Here is a 19,443-nt window from a genome sequence, read left to right as displayed (position 1 = left end):
GTGACAACTTATGCTAGGAGTAAAAGGAGCTAGAAAATAATGATGATAAGAGGAGTCTGTGAAGACAGGCTGGCCGAGGTGCCCTACATACAAAGAGACTAAGGAATGTGTATCTTTTTTTAAGAAAACGTGTATAAAGGCCGGTGCTTTGTGAGAAGGAGTCAGACACTCCCCGGGACCTGACTCAGTTTGTTGTATGTCTTTTGAACTATACAATAAACTTACACTGCATCTGACTCATTGTTAGACTCCTATTGTTTGGTCTCAGAACAGGTATCGTGTGGCGTTGGGACTCAGTCTCATTTGGCCCAGGCTGAGAATTTCACGCACATTTGAGTGGCGAGCCAGCCAGGAGAGGCACGGGGAAGCCGACAGCTTGGACGGATCTGCTCCTTGGATCGACGGTGGCCACATACAAAAGGTAAGCAGAGCCTTTTTCCAAAATTCTGCGTAAAATTGTCGAGATCAAGAGCAGTGGATCCGCCCAGGCCAAGGCATTATCTAGCCTCTCCTCTAAAGAATCTAAATTAAAGCAGAGTCCGATGCAGTAATTTGTGAATGTGAGATTGTGTGCGTGTGACTAACTTTCCTGTGATGTTTAAGTAGAAGCTGTTTACACTGCATGTGCTGAGGGACCGGTGTATGGGAGAAGGTGTCTGTTTTTGTTTGAGTGCGCTTCCAGTAGAAGCTTGGTAGCTTCCCGAAGGGCTCTGGCTTGGTGTATACCGGGCGGGAGCAGATAGGGGGGCTATCCGCTGGAAGCGGACTCCCACCTGAGGCTGTCTGGGAGGTGACGTATTGCACGGTACCTGCCTCCCGGGCCTCGTACAAGCAGACTAGAGAAACCTTGCGGTGTTAACAACCAGTCTGCTTCGGTAAGTATCCAGCCCTCTGTGAGTCCCCTTGGGGCAACGCACACCAGAGGGTGGTCTGGGGCCAACAGACCTTAAATGGGGCCCAGTCTTCTATCGGTGATTAGCACCACTCACACAACAGCACACATAAACACCATCCTGTGGATACCGCTCTCATTGTGTCGAGGAAGTGTATCAGTGGGAGGTCTGCACGGGCAGGAGAGGTGTAGATCAAATCTAGGTTAGCTAAGGGGCCCGCTTGGGACGGCAACCTAGTAGTCGCTAAGGGGCCTGTTTAGGACGGCGACTTAGAATAACACCAGACTAGCTAAGGGGCCTGTTTAGGACGGCAGTCTGAGTAGTTATCAGAAGCTAGACTTGCTAAGGGGCCCAGTTGGGACGGCAGTCTAACTGTCACTAAGAAGCTTATGAGACAGTGACGCTAAATAATAAAGAGAAAACAGAAAAAACCCAAAAAAATTTATTGTATATATACGTATGTGTGTGTGCATGTGTATATGTGTGTGAGCGTATGCACGTATATATATATACTTATGTTATTTAGACTGATTAAGGGGCCTATTTAGGACAACAGTCTATAGTGGGTCGCTAAAGCTGAAATTAAGACAGCAACTTTTGAGTGTGAATGTACCGGCAATTGTATGAATGAGTGAACGGTATGAATGGCAAGTGAATCGTATGTGTTGAGTAAAGTGAGGGAGTGGATATGAGTGGAGAAGAAGTGAAGAAAAGCATTGATTAAAGTGGTAAATGCTGAAATTAATATAGTTGTGAGCGCTGAAGAGAGGTATCTAATAGAAAATATTCCGGTTGTTAAAATAAGAGATGCGTTTAAAGCGGCATTTTTAGAACCGCGGAGAGAAGGACGCGGAGTGCGCGAAAGAAGTAATAACTGTCTTCAAACAGTGGAAATTTATGTGGGATGTCATGTAAATTGCAGTACCCATAAGGTAATAGTAGTGTAGGAATTAAAACTGTTGGGTGCATTATCCGAGGGTTTTTTTATGAGACGTAGACAAGTGTAAGTTATTTCAGCGGGTGCCATGGGGAAGCGCTAGGACCTCCCTAAACATTGCTAAGTGTGCACATTGTCATGAACAACACTTGTTTCGCTATCAGCCCCAGTCTAAAGAATCACTGAGTAATGTTAAATGTCTATGCTATAGCAGCAAACATCCATTTGTGAAGAGTACATGTGAAATACCAAATAAATTAAGCAGTAAACTTTGTGTGTGATAAAAACGCGGACTACTTAATCTTTGTTACGTGTATTACTAGACGCAATCACCGTTTTTTGATCAGTTAAATTTAAAAAGACTATGTAGAAACGTAGGGAATTAGGACACGTTTTGGTTAAAGCGTACGTATAAAGATTTTAACAGTATTAAACACTGGCAAAGTGACCGGCTGATCGAACTAAAGCTTTGGCAAATGACTAATTGGTAAATTTATAAAAGGTGCAGTTTAATGTGGACTGTATAGTTACGGAGGCTATGGAGTGCTAACACGTTGCAGCCGATATTAAAAGTCTCTATAGAAACCCAGAAAATATTGTAATCCTACCGTTAAGTCCATTATCAGGGGTATAAGAAAATTAATGTATTAAAGGTCCAGGAAAAGCAGTCGGTTAGTCCCAGATTGTGTATAACTGTAAGCTCGCGCTGAGACAGGGACGACAAGCCAGAACTATTGAAATCAACTTAAAAACGTGTATCAGTGATTAATAACATGAAAAAAGCCGTGATGAGCAAAAGCATGAATACACCTAAAGACTTAGTCATTCAAAAACACCCACAACACAAAGCCCAAATTTTAAAGTGCATGAAAAAATGGAATAAAAGAACAGTTGGAGATCGCCAGTGGCCGTTAGAGGGTACGTTTGACTTTGCATGCTGTAAAGAGGTAGAAACTAATATAACACATTACAAAGCGGGAGACACTAGTGATAAGAGGATAGGGAAAAAGCAGAAGGAAAAAGAGGTTCTTGGTTGGTTTATGCAAACAGGGACAGCGTGTAGGCAGTCAGCTAGAAGGGCTGGGGAAATGCAAAATACACATAGAGAGGTGCAGGATGAGAGAGAATGTGGGAAAATAGCAGATAGGCAAGAATCATTGTCTGAAGCAAATGTCTGCACACCACCAACAGCCCCCACTTGGTCTTCATCACCCCCATCTCACTCAGCTGATAAGAATCCACTGAAGGCAGGACAATACGTCTTACAGACAGGGCAACCCCAGGAAGAAAGAAGGATGGAAACAGAAATAGAGCTGGAACCGATAAGAGGGACTGTCAAACTTGCATGGAATCCCATAGACACCCATACAGATGCGGACGCACACACCCATACAGGCATTCCACTACGTGCAGGCACACATACACACACACGCACCCACACACACACAGGCATGCACGCATACCCAAGCACACATACACACAGAGGCACACAGACACATGCAGACTTCACAGACAAGCAGGAAGAGGGAGGCTACATCTGGAAGGAGTGGAGACAGAGAGGAGCAACAGGAGGCACACACACTGACGGAGAAAGAAAATATATGGAGGACCCACAAGAGAGGGCAGACAAGGAGGAGTTTCACAGACTAATGGATACGCTTCCTGCGGATATGGAGAAGCCTCAAAGGTCAATACTTATCAACCCAGAGGTGTTAATGGACGAGGGATACACAACTTCCACGCCAAAGCACCGGGACATGAGCTGCAGAAGGAAGACAACAGAGCCGCCCACAGGGCCAACCTCCATGGAGAGACTTGTGTCTGGAAAATTATGGATAGAGGGAACCGAAGAGGCCCGAGAAAGAGGAAACAGAACTAACCAACAATATCAACATCTACTTGAAGAATTCGGCAGGGCGGAACGGAATATTAATCGCCACTTTCAAGAAATGACAAGATTAACAGAAACATCAGAGACCGGAATGGAGCTTAGGAGTGGCCGCAGAGTCAACACAGTGCCGAGGGAACAGGTGAAGCCGAACGAGGAGGAGGAGGAGGAGGTCGAGATCCAGGCACCACTGATTGTGAAAAGAGACAGAGAGCAATACGTGCCATGGTCATTTGTGGACATGCAAACCCTGGCCAGCAAACTGCCTCCGTTGACTGAAGGGGCCAATAAGTGGATTGTGGCCTTAGAGGAGTTCACAGGAGGAGTGAGGCTGGCACCAGGTGATGTTAAAGCTTTATTAATGCACACGGCAGGAAAACAAATAGCCCATGAGATTTTCGACGAAGCAGAACTACCACAATTGGCCGTTAGCAATATTGCAGATCATGTAGGGTTTAATGGTCATAGAAGGAGGATTTGGGCTGCAGTAAGAAAACAATATCCAGAAAAGATGGACCCTTCAAAACTAGAGGGGGAAACATTAAAAGATGACGAGTGCCCATTGAAATTTCTGCATGCCTTTCAACGAAAGTGGAGGGAAGAGACAGGAAGTCCATGGAATGCTAATGCTACCACTGCAAGTTTATTTAAAATGATGGTTAAAAAGAGCATGCCACCGGAGGTGCAGCAGAAATTAGATAATGTGGTGGGGCTGCTGAAAATGGATTGGGCGATGTTTTCTGAACATATAGTCCATCACGTGGAACAACACAGAAAGGAGCAGCGGAAGCAGGAGGAGGAGTCCAAGAGGCTGGCCAACAAATTGACTCAGTTGCAAGTAGGACAGTTCACAAAGAATACCAAAGGCAAAAAGAAAGAGGAGCACGTCCAAGCACCTGTAGTGACAGCTATACCACAAGTGCCATCACCGCCTCAGACGCCCCCTGCTCCAGTACTAAATCAGCAGCAATCAATGCCACCCACACACATGTATCAACCTTCTACAGTCACAAACCCAGCCATGGCCTTACCATCAGCCACACCCACAATCCAAGTGCACGTGAATTCACTCCCGTATGGTTACAAGCCGTCAAGAGGACGGGGCAAACGACAAAGAGGAGGATACAGAGGCCCGACACAAACGACAGCTGGGTACCCTCCACAGAACCAAGCATACCCCCCACAGAGCCAACAACCAGGACCACAGCTGTATAATTCCTGGCAAGCACAGCAGGGCCCATCACAGCCTGGACAACAGCAGCCACAAACCCCCACTCAAACAAGCAACGAATTGTGTTGGGGATGTAACCAAGTAGGGCACAAGAAAAGAGAATGCCCAATCAATCCGTGGACAGGCCCGGCAACAGGATTGCCATATTAGGGCTGCCCAGAGAGGCCCAAGGGAGAGCAGATGCTGCCTGTCACCTCACAGCATCCACAAGAACAGCCCACCATACCTGTAATTATAAACCAGAGAGAACATTTATTTATGGTGGATACAGGCGCAACATATTCATGCATTGGTAAAGAGGGCTCAGCTCTCCCCCTTTCAAAGTCATCTGTGAAGACTGTGGGCTTCTCTGGGAGATTACAGGTAATACCATTAACGGAGCCTGTACCCATGCAAATTAATGGCAGAACAATAATTGCATCTTTACTCTACTCAGCCAACACACCAGCAAATCTCATGGGTAGAGACATCCTATGCTCCTTAAAAGCTAAAATAATGCGTACACAAGATGGGATTTATGTCGACTTTCCAGACGAAATTGTGAGGTCTGTGATGTCACTGTCAGCAGCAGAAGAACAATCCCTAAATCAGCCAGTAGCATACTGGCTACGTCTCACACCGCATAATACAGCCCTACAACAACAGTGGATGCTATGGAAACCTTGGGTGGAGGCCCAGCTGGGGAAAGCAACAGACCCAAGATTACCCTTACATTGCACAATGAAGTTTGATGAGGCTCAATCAGATAAAGATTATGAGGAATGTTGGGATGAAGACGTCAACGGACTCCAACCCTATATCATAGGGGAGGACATTTATGTGGGGCCGCAAGGTGCAGCAGCAGCCGTAACCTTACCAGCCCAGCTCCAGCAGTGGTTTCAAGTTAATAACTCTGTGCCTCATGTAACTTTAATGATTGCTGATGGACATGAATCACATGAATTAGGACCTATGATCAAAAAAAACATTGCAAGTACAAGATTGGCTTCCAACCGGTAATCCTGATATTCACATTTCTTCAGATAAACAATTTATTAGGATATCAAATAAGACATATGATCAGAGTGTGACTGAAAAAGTGTTGTTAGATGAAAGAATAAACACTCAATTACCACTCACTGAAGAACAAAACACCCTGTTGCAGCAGGTACCAGCCAATCTATGGACATTACATAAAACAGATATAGGTCTGGTTAGATCTGCACAACCAATAAAAATTAAAGTTAAAGCAGGGGTTAACTTACCATATAAAAAACAATATCCACTCACACCTCAGGCCATAGACGGCATCAGGCCTACTATTGAGGGCTTGGTACAAGCAGGAGTCTTAATCAAAACTAAAAGTCCATGTAATACCCCGATTTTCCCCATCAAAAAGCCACATTCAAATGATTATAGGTTAGTGCATGATTTAAGGGCGATTAATGCCATAGTTGAAGCGGAGACTCCAGTTGTACCAGACCCTCATACATTGTCGTCAAATATTCCACCGGACACTCAATGGTACACAGTAATAGATTTATGCTCAGCATTTTTTAGTGTCCCCTTACATCCAGACTCACAATATCTTTTTGCATTCACATACCAAGGTCAACAATACACATACACCAGGATGCCACAAGGTTTTTGCGATAGTCCAACCATTTTCAATAGAGTGCTTTCTGAGGACTTACAACACATCAATATTGATAGCACTTTAATTCAGTACATGGATGATTTATTAATTTGCAGTCCTACAAAACAGCAGTGTGAAAAAGACACAGTAACTGTCTTATGTGCCCTAGCTGGAGGACGTCACAAAATCAGTAAGGATAAAATACAGTTGTGTAAACAAGAAGTAGAATATTTAGGTAGGAAGTTGTGCGGTGATAAAAGGTGTATTGCTCCATCACACATAGATGCCATAATTAAAGCTCCACAGCCACAGACAGTTGGACAGATGCTGTCTTTTCTGGGTATGGCGGGATACAGCAGACAGTGGATTTGTGATTATGCCCTTAAAACAGCGCCATTGCGGGCTATGATTAAAGCAGCAGGGCAATCAGATAGTGTTACACCTTTACAGTGGACTACAGAAGCAGAGGCTGCATTCCAATTAATGAAAGGTGAACTGCAGTCTGCTCCGGCACTAGGCACCCCAAACTATAGCAAGCCATTCCATTTGTATGTATCTGAAAGACCGGTTTTGCTAATGCAGTATTAATGCAGGACACCCCCACAGGTAAGCAACCAATAGCGTACTATAGTACTAAGCTAGACGCAGTAGAACAAGGTTTACCCCCATGTTATCAGGGACTTGCGGCCGCATCGTTTGCATACCAAAAAGCTTCCACCATAACTATGGGACATCCGGTAACACTGTATACATCTCACCAATTACACGCCCTTTTAACCAGTCCACGCTTTGTGTTAAACCATGCCAGGAAGACTGGCTATGAAGTAATTCTTTCAGCACCTGAGCTCACTATTCAACGTTGTACCACTATTAATCCGGCCTCCAGAATGGTACTTCCAAATGAAGGCACTCCACACGATTGTGCCCAAGCCACGGATACCTTTCTCAAGGTTCGTGACGACCTCTTTAACCACCCCATCGATGCTGATCTTACATTATTTGTTGATGGATCATGCTATAGAGATGAAACAGGTAATCATGCGGGCTATGGAATAGCACAATTGAACATCTCTGATAATTCTTTCTCTTCGATACAAGCTAAAAAGCTTGATCAGCCTAGTTCTGCTCAGTTAGCCGAAATTAAAGCTTTAACTGCAGCGTGTACATTTGCGGCAGGAAAACGTGTTAATATTTATACTGATTCGGCCTATGCCTACGGCGTATGCCACATTTACGGTAACATTTGGAAGCAAAGAGCATTCCTGAGGGCTGACGGTTCGCCAATTACACATGGGAGTGCAATTTCTCAATTATTAGAGGCCATGCATCTACCAACCGCCTTAGCTATCATTAAATGTCCAGCTCGTCAAAAAACAAACACTATAGTTGCAAAAGGAAATAATTTTGTAGATGAACTGGCCCGTCATGCAACGGTTGGTACTAAATTAATAGGGGTTCTAGTAGCGGAAGAACCCAGTCCAGCAGGGGACTTAAGCTCTCTTATACAAGCACAAGAACAAGCCAGCGTCTATGAGAAAAGCGTTTGGCTACAAAGAGGGGCAATTCAAACACCAAACGACCCAAATCGGGGTTTATGGAGGGGTCCTGCGGGACATTTCGTGGCACCTGCATCACTCATTCACACCTTAATTAATGATGCGCATGGCCAAGACCATTGCGCAAGGGGGGAGGTTATTAAGCGTATTCAACATGCATGGTGGTCACCCTATTTGTCAGCAATGGTGGATCAAGCACTACATAATTGTACAACATGTGCGGCCTATAATAACAGAAAGGCTTTTTCAGCGCCTATAGGACACATTCCACCACCGGACGGACCATTTAGACATCTCATGATAGATTACGTGGACATGATTGAGAGGGTGCAGGGAAAAAGATATATGCTGGTAGTAGTGGACAGGTTTAGTCGGTGGGTCGAAGCAATACCTACTAAGGGACCTGATGCCAAGTCAGTGGCAAAGTTTTTGTGTACAGAGGTGTTTCCTAGATTTGGAATTCCAGATAACATAAGTTCTGACAATGGACCTCATTTTGTAGCTCAAGTAATGGCAACAGTGACAAAGGCCCTTGGAATAAGGCAAAAGTTTGGGTGTGTTTATCGCCCCCAATCGCAAGGTATGGTTGAAAGAGCGAATGGTGGTTTAAAAGCAAAAATAGCTAAAATATGTGCAGATGGGAAAATTAATTGGGTGGAAGCACTGCCATTAGCACTAATGAGCATGAGAATGCAAACTAACAGAATTACGCATCTAACACCGCATGAAATGCTGACGGGTCGACCCATGCCTTTGCCATATCTGAGAGGACCATACAGAGGCCCTCCGCTTGAACAGTTAGAAAGCGAACTTGCTAATTATGTGCAACATTTAACTGTCATACGCAGAACTATGTTTCAACAGGTAAAAGGCGCCGCTGAGGGGAGGAGTGCTGAGATTCCAGGGGACCTGCAGAAAGTTCAACCAGGCAACTGGGTGTATGTTAAAGTGTTTAAAAGAAAGTGGAGTGAGCCGAGACGTGAAGGAACTGGAAAGCAGCCCTGATTCGTGTCGGACTGATAATAGGGGTTGTACTGTTGCTTTTGATGTGTGTCACTTGTTGTGTGATTCCCTTAGTTCGATCCATGATCAACAGGATGATAACCACCGCAGCGGGACAGTTTGCAGTGGAGACTGTAGGTGTGGAGAGGAACGCAGATACTGACGAGGAACTGTACGAGGAAATGTCCGGGGCGAAGCAGACGAACAGCCCAGGCATCCGGATCTGCAGAGTCAACCCACTACCCGCACCGGAGACTCTCGGATACGGTGGGGACGACACAACTCAGATAGGGGATTACTACACGATGGAGCCGGAGGTCGATCATTGTGTTGTCAGTGAAAGGCAGGCCATGTCCTGGCTGAAGTGACCTCATTCGGTCAAGCCCCTGACAGAATGAGGTTCCCCTATCACACACACAACAGCTCGAATATCACACCACCGGAAACAGAACCATATCACTGTGCTTCGAATGTGCTAGTAACCTCTCCACAGTGATGGCCCTCTACGGTGCGCAAAGCACCTGGGTTGAAGAAGATGACAAGCAGCTTCCAATATACACTTCACTAGATATGTTTGATTATTGTTGTGTATGAGGCAGGTCCCAACAACTGTATTAAGTGCATATCTCATCCAATAGTCAAAACACTAGTCCTTATAACACTGAAATATTGTATAACCAACTACTGAACCAATATGATATTATGCAAACTGCTGTATTAAATGTTTATGAAATGACTGCTGAGTAGGGAAAGAACACGGAGTGGCTTTTACCCACTCCCAGTCAAAAGGGAGGGGATGTTTTCCACCCCGTGTTTATTTCTGCTGATCTGTAATCCTCCAAGTGATAGTCATCGTCTTGATGATCACTGAAGTTCTGATGTGACAGCAATTTGCTGCCCGAACGGGACGATTATGGTCAACAGAATAAGGGACAGTTCCTTCATATATTCTTTATACAAGGTATTATAACCATTTACTAAAACTGGCTTGCAAGGCTAATGTATGGTCAGTTGCATGGGTTTAAATGAATGGCACAAAATGTGTGATGCAAGCAGAACCAGTAAAGAGGGATAGCCTTGCATTGCTGCAATATAACTATTAGTCGAACTCCCATATAGTGTGTGACTTATAAGTCACAAAGGGGGGAATGTTGGAAAATTATTACTCTCCTTTAAGCTAACCATAGTAACCATGATAAACAATGTAACCACAATGTATTCATTATTATAGGGGTGAATCAATGTAATCATTTATATTAAAAGTTATAACAATACAATCTTTTTTATTACAAGAAATATCACGTTCTCTGTGTTCAAAAAGAAGAGGTCAGTGAGGCTCTTAAGGACTGCCTGTGAGATAAGGAAGGAGCCCCTGCCAGAGTGTTGTTGTCATTAACAACGCAGGCAGATGGCGAAATGTTCAAGGTCTCATGGTACGTCTTAGCAGGGCAGTAACTATTGGTGACAACTTATGCTAGGAGTAAAAGGAGCTAGAAAATAATGACGATAAGAGGAGTCTGTGAAGACAGGCTGGCCGAGGTGCCCTACATACAAAGAGACTAAGGAATGTGTATCTTTTTTTAAGAAAGCGTGCATAAAGGCCGGTGCTTTGCGAGATGGAGTCAGTCACTCCCCGGGACCTGACTCAGTTTGTTGTATGCCTTTTGAACTATACAATAAACTTACACTGCATCTGACTCATTGTTAGACTCCTGTTGTTTGGTCTCAGAACAGGTATCGTGCGGCGTTGGGACTTAGTCTCATTTGGCCCAGGCTGAGAATTTCACCCACAATATCACACAATCTTGTCGAATTCGGGTAAAAAGTTTAAAGCTGGATTTTCGTGCAACTACGGATACAAGCTCCTCCTAATCACGCTGCAAAAGTTTCGCGCCACTAACACAGTTCAGCCCTACCTTCTGCGGGCGAAAATGCTTCTTTTCATATTGTCTACCAATGAACGACCGAGAAACGTCAGAGTAGGTGGAGTGCACGGCGAAAGTGAGGCTGACCCAAAGTTTTGCCGCGAAAGTAACCGCGCGGAAAGCATTGTTGGTGAAGGGAAATCACTTGCGTTCCGTGTAGCTGAAGAATATTCAGTTATTCACTTTAATAATCATACATTAGAAACATTTTCTTAAATATTATTTAAGTTATACATCTGTAATTTGAGAGAGCAGAATGTCTGGATTCGATGACCCAGGAGTTTACTACAGTGACAGCTTCGGTGGTGGGGAAGCGATTGGTGACGAAGGAGTCGTAAAACGGAGTCAAATTAAGAAAAGATTTCGTGAATTTCTGAGGCAGTTCAGGGTCGGGACTGATCGCACCGGATTCACATACAAATACAGGTAAATTGCCCGCATGCATTGAAATAGCTTTTTTGTTCATCTTTAGTTAGGTCTATGACTCCGACACATAAACACTAACAAAAATGACTAGATCAATTCCAAAGCGGTGGTAATCAGCCGATTCGCTGCCCTGTTGAATTTGAATGTATAGCCTAATATTAATTTAGCGCATCTTTACACTCGCGCCTGCACAAGTGAATAAACTTTGGAAGTCTCAGCATAACTACTGCGCTAATTCACCATTTGCTTTGTAAACGAGGCGCAGGGAGAACATGGCCGACTGATATCTGAGTGAATTCTGCATAGCAGCACGAGCAGACTTCAAAGTGCGCATCTAACTTCAGTGACGTTTAAAAAGCCTTACAAATCGATCCGCTGGAAACGACCGTGTAAAGCAGTTGTTATACCTTCTGTGTTTGGCATATTTGTCTTGCAGAGATGAGTTGAAGCGACATTACACAATGGGGGAGTATTGGGTGGAGGTGGAGATGGAGGATTTGGCCAGTTTTGATGAAGATCTGGCTGATTGCCTCCACAAACTACCCACTGAAAACCTTCCGCTGGTGAGGAAACCCAAAGAGACGAACGCCTTCACTCGAACACTTTTTCTCTTCTCTAATTATGTCTGAAGATACTCTAATATAATGTCGTTTCAGTAACTGTTTTTGTTTTGAGCCAGTGCAAAGGTGGAGAATTAGGTTTTTAGAAATGTCATTGTTTTGTGTAGTAGTGGACTTTATTTAAAAAATAGTGAAATTCCCCCAGATAAGTATGGACATTGAATAGGTTACTAGTAATATATTAGATATTAGTCATTTTGATGATAATCCATGGATACTGGAAGAGTTGTAGGAGAGAGTTTAGCCATTTTGATTGATGTATTTTTTGTTTTAGAGTCAGCTGAAGGAGGCAGCACAGGGCATTTTTAATTCATTTGAATACACGGGATATTGATCTACAGAAAGCTTCCAAATGGACAGTCATCAGTTTTTGAATGGTATTGGTTGTTGATGAGTTTTTTGTTCTGTGATTGGCAGTTCGAGGAGGCAGCACAGGAAGTGGCCGATGAGGTCACGCGTCCTCGGCCAGTGGGGGAGGAGACTGTGCAGGACATCCAGGTGATGCTGAAGAGCGACGCCCACCCCGCGTCCATCCGTAGCCTGAAGGTGAGACTCCACCTCCACTTTGTTCTCTCCGTTTCTCCATGGTAACACCACAAAGCTGAGTTTTTGTAAACGCTCTGATATTGAGACTACTGCAGACTGACTACACACTCTCCTTTCTCCCTGTGTGTGTGTGTGGGGTAGTCTGAACAAGTCTCCAAGCTGGTGAAGATTCCCGGTATCATCATCTCTGCGACGGCGGTTCGGGCGAAAGCCACGCGGGTGTGTCTGCAGTGTCGAGGGTGCCGTGCAGTCATCAGTAACATCCCCCTGCCCCCTGGTCTCCAGGGTTACGCCCTGCCCCGCAAGTGTAGCACGTGAGTCTGTGTGTGTGTGTGTGTGTGTGTGTGTGGGGAGAGGAGAACCGTGCAGTGTATGTGTATCAGAGAATCAGTACTTTCTACGTGTAATATCCTTTAATATCCTTTGTTTTAGGTCTGTGTGTTTAGGTCGGTGTGGTTATTATTGTACCTGTGTGTGAAACTGTAGTTTGACTGGTCATAGTAACAGCGTACTCTCTCTCTCTCTCTCTCTCTCTGTCTCTCTCTCTCTCAGTGAGCAGGCAGGTAGGGTGAAGTGCCCAGTGGATCCATACTTCATCATTCCTGACCGGTGTGTGTGTGTGGATTTCCAGACGCTCCGTCTGCAGGAGTCTCCCGACGCTGTGCCTCACGGAGAGATGCCGCGCCACATGCAGCTCTACTGTGACAGGTACACAGACACACACACACACACGCTCACAGAGACACACACAGACGCGCACACACACACATGCACACGCGCACGCACGCACGCACACACACAGACACGCACACACACACACAGACACACACACACAGAGACACACACACACACGCACACACACACACACACACACACCCACAGACAGACACACACACACGCACACACACACACGCACACACACACACACACACACACAGACAGACACGCACACACACGCACACACACACACACACACACAGACAGACACACACACACGCGCACACACACACACAGACACGCGCACACACACAGAGACACACACACACAGAGACACACACACACAGAGACACACACACACAGAGACACACACACACACAGAGACACACACACACAGAGACACACACACACAGAGACACACGCACACACACACACACACACACAGACAGACACACGCACACACACACACACACAGACACAGACAGACACGCACACACACAGAGACAAAGTAGATTTACTCTACATAAACACATAGTCATGCATCCACACAACACGCACATTCAGATACAACCTGATTCACAGGACAGATAAATACAGAAACAACCAAATCTGTGCATATCCAAGCCCTGAAATTTTTTTCAGTTCACTTTAATGCTGCAAATGAACTGCCACCAGACATGAAGAGAACATACACACACGTACATAAGATTATGACACTGGAAATGCACATTTGCACGCGCCGTAGTCATATTTCTGATACAGCGTTGTGAAAGCGTCGAGCACAATTACACAGTTATCTCTCGTGATTTGTAAACTGGTAATGGTTTCGCCTTCGGTCCTGTTAAAAACGCAGTACTGATCACATGCCTAAAAACACACTGGATTTTCATTGATCATGTGATAATGAGGGGATGTTCGATGCAGTCTGGAATTGGAGTGTTGTGTGTACAGGGTGCCATAACAAACACTGTCACTCCCCCCTTCCGCTTAGGTATCTGTGTGATCGCGTTGTCCCCGGCAACCGGGTGACCATCATGGGAATCTACTCCATTAAGAAGATCGCGCAGGCCAAGAGCAAAGGTCGCGATAAGGCGGCGGGCGTCGGCATTCGCTCCGCCTACCTGAGAGTGGTGGGCATTCAGGTGGACACTGAAGGAGCAGGTGGGCTTTAGCGGTGGATCGTGGGGAATGTAGTTCTTTATTTGTATTCTGCACGTCAGTTTTGAAAAGCGGCGGATAATCAATCTTTTTCTTTCTTTCTTTTTTTTTTACCTTTCTTTCTGTCTTGCCCCTCCCCGCCCTGCCAGGTCGTGGTGCTGTTGGTTCTGTTTCTCCTCAGGAAGAGGAGGAGCTTAGGACTTTGGCATCCTCCCCCACCATCTACGAATCCCTCGCTCGCTCTCTCGCTCCATCGATCTACGGCAGCGAGGACCTGAAGAAAGCCATCGCCTGTCTGCTCTTTGGAGGATCCAGAAAGAGGTGATGGAACAGGACGCGCTTTAATTTGTCCCCTGTGCAAACCCTGGCGCTTGGCTGAATACTTCGGTTTCCAAGAGATGTTGTTTTTCACCTCTTACGTGTTTAATTGTGTGTGTGTGTGTGTGTGTGTGTGTGTGTGTGTGTGTGTGTGTGTGTGTGCAGGCTGCCTGATGGTTTGACACGTAGAGGAGACATCAACCTGTTGATGTTGGGAGATCCCGGTACAGCCAAGTCACAGCTGCTGAAATTTGTGGAGAGGTGCTCTCCCATTGGGGTAAGACAGAGTCTCTTTATCTCGTGTGTGTGTGTGTGTGTGTGTGTGTGTGAGTGAGAGCTCATTAAAAGGAGTTCCTCACCTGGTTACTTAATCTGTTTTCTCTTGTTCTGTCAGGTGTACACCTCTGGTAAAGGCAGCAGTGCAGCTGGTCTAACCGCGTCTGTCCTCAGAGACCCCAACACTCGGGGCTTTATTATGGAGGGCGGGGCTATGGTGCTGGCTGACGGGGGAGTGGTCTGCATCGATGAGTTTGACAAGGTAAAGAACCAATCAGAGACCCTCAGCACTACTCCAGAGATTTCATACTCAGCCCAACTGAATACACATTGATGGAATTACCGTTTATTGAGTTCAGCTGCACTCATGTTTCCACTGAAGCGGACGTGTCGTCACAGAATTTTTGCTTTTTCGTACGACTAAAAGAAAAGGACTATGAAAGAGCTCACCTGCTGTCTTGGCAACCCTTGCTTTGTGTCAAACTTTTACTTCTCTCTTTTGAATCAGTATTACAGACACTCTTAGCCCTAATCTTGCGTATCTTTTTATTGTTTTTGTTTTTTTTCTTCAGATGAGAGAAGATGACAGAGTCGCTATCCATGAAGCCATGGAGCAACAGACTATCTCAATCGCTAAGGTTTGTTCAGCGTACCCCAGTCGCTAATATTTCATTTCAGTGCGGAAGCACAGACTTAAATGTGCGTGTTTTAGGCCAGCTCTGGCTGAGGCGCCGTTTTATCCAACGAGCTTTAATACGCCTCTTACTCAAATCACCTTTGACCTTTTGACCTCAGGCTGGCATCACCACCACCCTGAACTCTCGTTGCTCCGTCTTGGCGGCCGCCAATTCCGTCTTCGGGCGTTGGGACGACACCAAGGGCGAAGACAACATCGATTTCATGCCCACCATTCTGTCTCGATTCGACATGATTTTCATCGTCAAAGACCAGCACGACCAGGAGAGAGATATGGTGAGTGGACTGGGAGATGCGTGAGGGTGTGTGTGTGCGTGTGAGTGAACATGTTTGGGACAACATGGAAACAGCGGATTTAAAAAGAGACTTGAGGTAAACCGACGCTGTCGAATGAAAGTTTTTTTTGTATGTGTGTGTACGATAAGATTTTAGATTTGAGATTTTTCAGACTCAAATGTACGTCGCAACATTTGATGTGTAGTGCACATAAAAGAACTTTGGATGAATTTTACCCAGTTTAATTAATTAGGATCTTGACTTGCCTGACTGTATTCCTGTAGTTCTGAAATTGTAGCTGTGTGTGTGTTTGTCCTGTAGACTCTGGCCCGACACGTGATGAATGTCCACCTGAGTGCCCAGACTCAGACAGAGGGAGTGGAGGGAGAGATTCCCCTGGCCACGCTGAAAAAATACATCGCTTATGCCAGAGCGTAAGTCCCTAACGGTTTTCTGTGGTAAAAATAATGTGGCAGGTTATGGTAGCTGTGTTCAGTAAACAGTGCAGTTGGACATCCAGCTGCCTTCTCATTAAGGCGTTAAGAAAATGTGTTTGTGTGTGTGTGTAACGCTGAAATGTGTCCTGACAGGAAATGCGGCCCTCGCTTGTCTGCGGCGGCTGCAGAGAAGCTGAAGAACAGATACGTTTTGATGAGGAGTGGAGCGAGGGATCACGAGAGAGAGAGTGACAAGAGAAGCTCCATCCCCATCACTGTCAGGTAGACAAGAAACTCTTACACACACCACACACACACGCACACTCGTATGTATGGGCACCCACAAAATGAATTAGAAATGAATTTTTAAATTACTTTATACTCCATTTCCCATATACTCAGTGCTCGAAATGATGTCTATGTACAGCTAGTTTTTTTTTTTTAGTTGGTGTTGGTTTTTTTTAAACATTTTGAAGATTATATTGCCTTACTAACAATACATAATCATTTATTTATGGTTACAGCTTAAATCCCTTCAAACAGGGCTTGCGCTGTAAGTTGTAAGCACTAACCCTGGTTTAGTTCTGATAAAGTAGGAGGAGAAAACTGTTCTCAGATCAGTGATTAAAGGTCAGTTTTCTCACGTTGCTCTCTGTGGTGCCCTGTGTAGGCAGTTGGAGGCAGTGGTGCGTATCGCCGAGTCTCTGGCTAAGATGAAGCTCCAGGCGGTGGCTGGAGAGGAGGAGGTGGATGAAGCTCTCCGTCTCTTCCAGGTGTCCACGCTGGACGCAGCTCTGTCCGGCAGCCTCTCAGGTGTGTGTGTGTGTGTGTGTGTGTGTGTGTGTGTGTGGGATGAAGGGATTTGTTCATTATGATTTCTATTAGAGTTGTTGTTTGGGAGAGTGAGATGTTTCTCAGTCGTAGCGTCGTGTGTGTGTGTGTATAAGACAGGGATGGTGTGTGTGTGTGTGTGTGTGTGTGTGTAATGCTCTGTGTGTGTGTACGGTGCTAGGTGTGGAAGGTTTCACCACTCAGGAGGATCAGGAGATGATCTCTCGCATTGAGAAACAGCTGAAGAGACGTTTTGCCATTGGCTCCCAGGTCTCTGAGCACAGCATCATTCAGGACTTCACCAAACAGGTCAGAATCTGCACACACACACACACACACACACACCACTGTCACCTCTCAGGTCTCTGAGCACAGCATCATTCAGGACTTCACCAAACAGGTCAGAATCTGCACACACGCACACACACACACACACCACTGTCACCTCTCAGGTCTCTGAGCACAGCATCATTCAGGACTTCACCAAACAGGTCAGAATCTGCACACACGCACACACACACACACACCACTGTCACCTCTCAGGTCTCTGAGCACAGCATCATTCAGGACTTCACCAAACAGGTCAGAATCTGCACACACACATACACACACACACACACACACACACCACTGTCACCTCTCAGGTCTCTGAGCACAGCATCATTCAGGACTTCACCAAACAGGTCAGAATGTGTGCACACACACACACACCCCCCACTGTCATCTCTCAGGTCTTACCCAGCTTTACATACACACACACACACACACACACACACACACACACCACTGTCACCTCTTAGGTCTTACCCACCTTTACATACTCACACACACACACAAACACACACCTGTCACTTTCCAGGTTTTACCCAGCTTGACACACACGCATACACCTACCAGACAGGTGAGAACACACAAACACCAAACTGAGTCCTTTACACACTCACCAGAAGGGTGGATCATTATCTTCATGTTAAACCTCCTCGTGCTAATCTCCAGGTCATTACTAACTGACTGACTGTAGCATTGCTAACTACTCTGACCTACACACCCACGTGCTTATTCACCCGGGCTCTCTCTTGGTCCTTGTTTAGAGTTACTAAGGCTGAAATTAGCAGTTGACTGAGGATTTTTTTTCTGTCTTTTTGAGTAGAAGTACCCAGAACACGCCATCCACAAAGTCCTTCATCTGATGTTGAGGAGAGGAGAGCTCCAGCATCGCATGCAAAGGAAAGTGCTCTACAGGGTTAAGTAGAGTGAATTTGTACCCGCATTCACACACATGTGTGTATGTGTGTGTGTGTGTGTTTGTGCACGCATGGAAGCTTCTTCCTACACGCTGAGAACATCTTGGAGAAGAACTCTGACAAAATGTACATCTGACCATTTCATCAATTTGTCAATGAAATATCAGTTTATGATATTGTGGGAGGAAATAAGTTGTTTTTCATGTGAACGCATGTCTTTGTGATGAATTGATCATTCATATTTCAAGTGTATGTGTAAATAGTTTTTTTGTTTATTTTTTTTTTCTCTGGTTTCTTGTTTTCCACACATTACTGAATCTGTCTGTTCTTTAACGCGTTGAATGAGAAACTCCCGTGGAAAGTCCGTAACTTTTGATGCTTCTGTGTTGCCATGCCAACAGCCAATACTTTTCTTTGGTCCCTCTAATAATCTGAACGACACCATCGAGTTTAGGTTAAAGCTCTATCGGTTGTAAAGCGATTATGAAGTTGTCTGAAAGGCACGAAGTGAAGAAGTACATTACATTATCATTCAATGTTGGACTTTGTGTGTGGAGGGAGAAATGGTAATAAAGCAATATGTAAAGTAAGCATGAGCCTTATTTGTGTGTGTTTACTGTTCGTTGTGTTTACATGAGTTTGAGCAGTGAAATCAAAGCATCATTGACAGGTTCTGACTATTAAATATATTTATTTAGAAATCACAGGGTCTCGTACAGTGGCATTTAGAAGAGCATAAATCATTTAGACTCGACATGTAATGAATAGATGTTAGTGTCTTGGGTATAACACAGGACAGATAGTAAAGAGGAAGTACCAGTTCATTGTGAAAAAAAACAAACAAAAAAAAC

At 45.1% G+C, this 19,443-nt stretch overlaps 1 protein-coding gene across 1 annotated transcript; it reads left to right on the top strand.

The window, feature by feature from the left end:
* Nucleotides 1-11,303: 11,303 nt before the first annotated feature.
* On the top strand, nt 11,304-18,600 carry mcm5 (minichromosome maintenance complex component 5). Its single transcript, XM_030793809.1, has 16 exons — nt 11,304-11,473; nt 11,910-12,036; nt 12,511-12,639; nt 12,781-12,953; nt 13,192-13,347; nt 14,348-14,517; nt 14,664-14,835; nt 14,998-15,109; nt 15,227-15,370; nt 15,681-15,746; nt 15,904-16,080; nt 16,402-16,514; nt 16,671-16,799; nt 17,188-17,330; nt 17,530-17,657; nt 18,499-18,600. The coding sequence occupies exons 1-16, from the start codon at nt 11,304-11,306 to the stop codon at nt 18,598-18,600; spliced, it is 2,211 nt and encodes a 736-aa protein (XP_030649669.1).
* Nucleotides 18,601-19,443: the final 843 nt, after the last annotated feature.

The sequence above is a fragment of the Chanos chanos genome, chromosome 16, assembly GCF_902362185.1.
Source record: "Chanos chanos chromosome 16, fChaCha1.1, whole genome shotgun sequence".
Taxonomy (NCBI): domain Eukaryota; kingdom Metazoa; phylum Chordata; class Actinopteri; order Gonorynchiformes; family Chanidae; genus Chanos; species Chanos chanos.
Note: the sequence above shows the minus strand (reverse complement) of the source record. Positions and strands in the feature narration are given on the sequence as shown.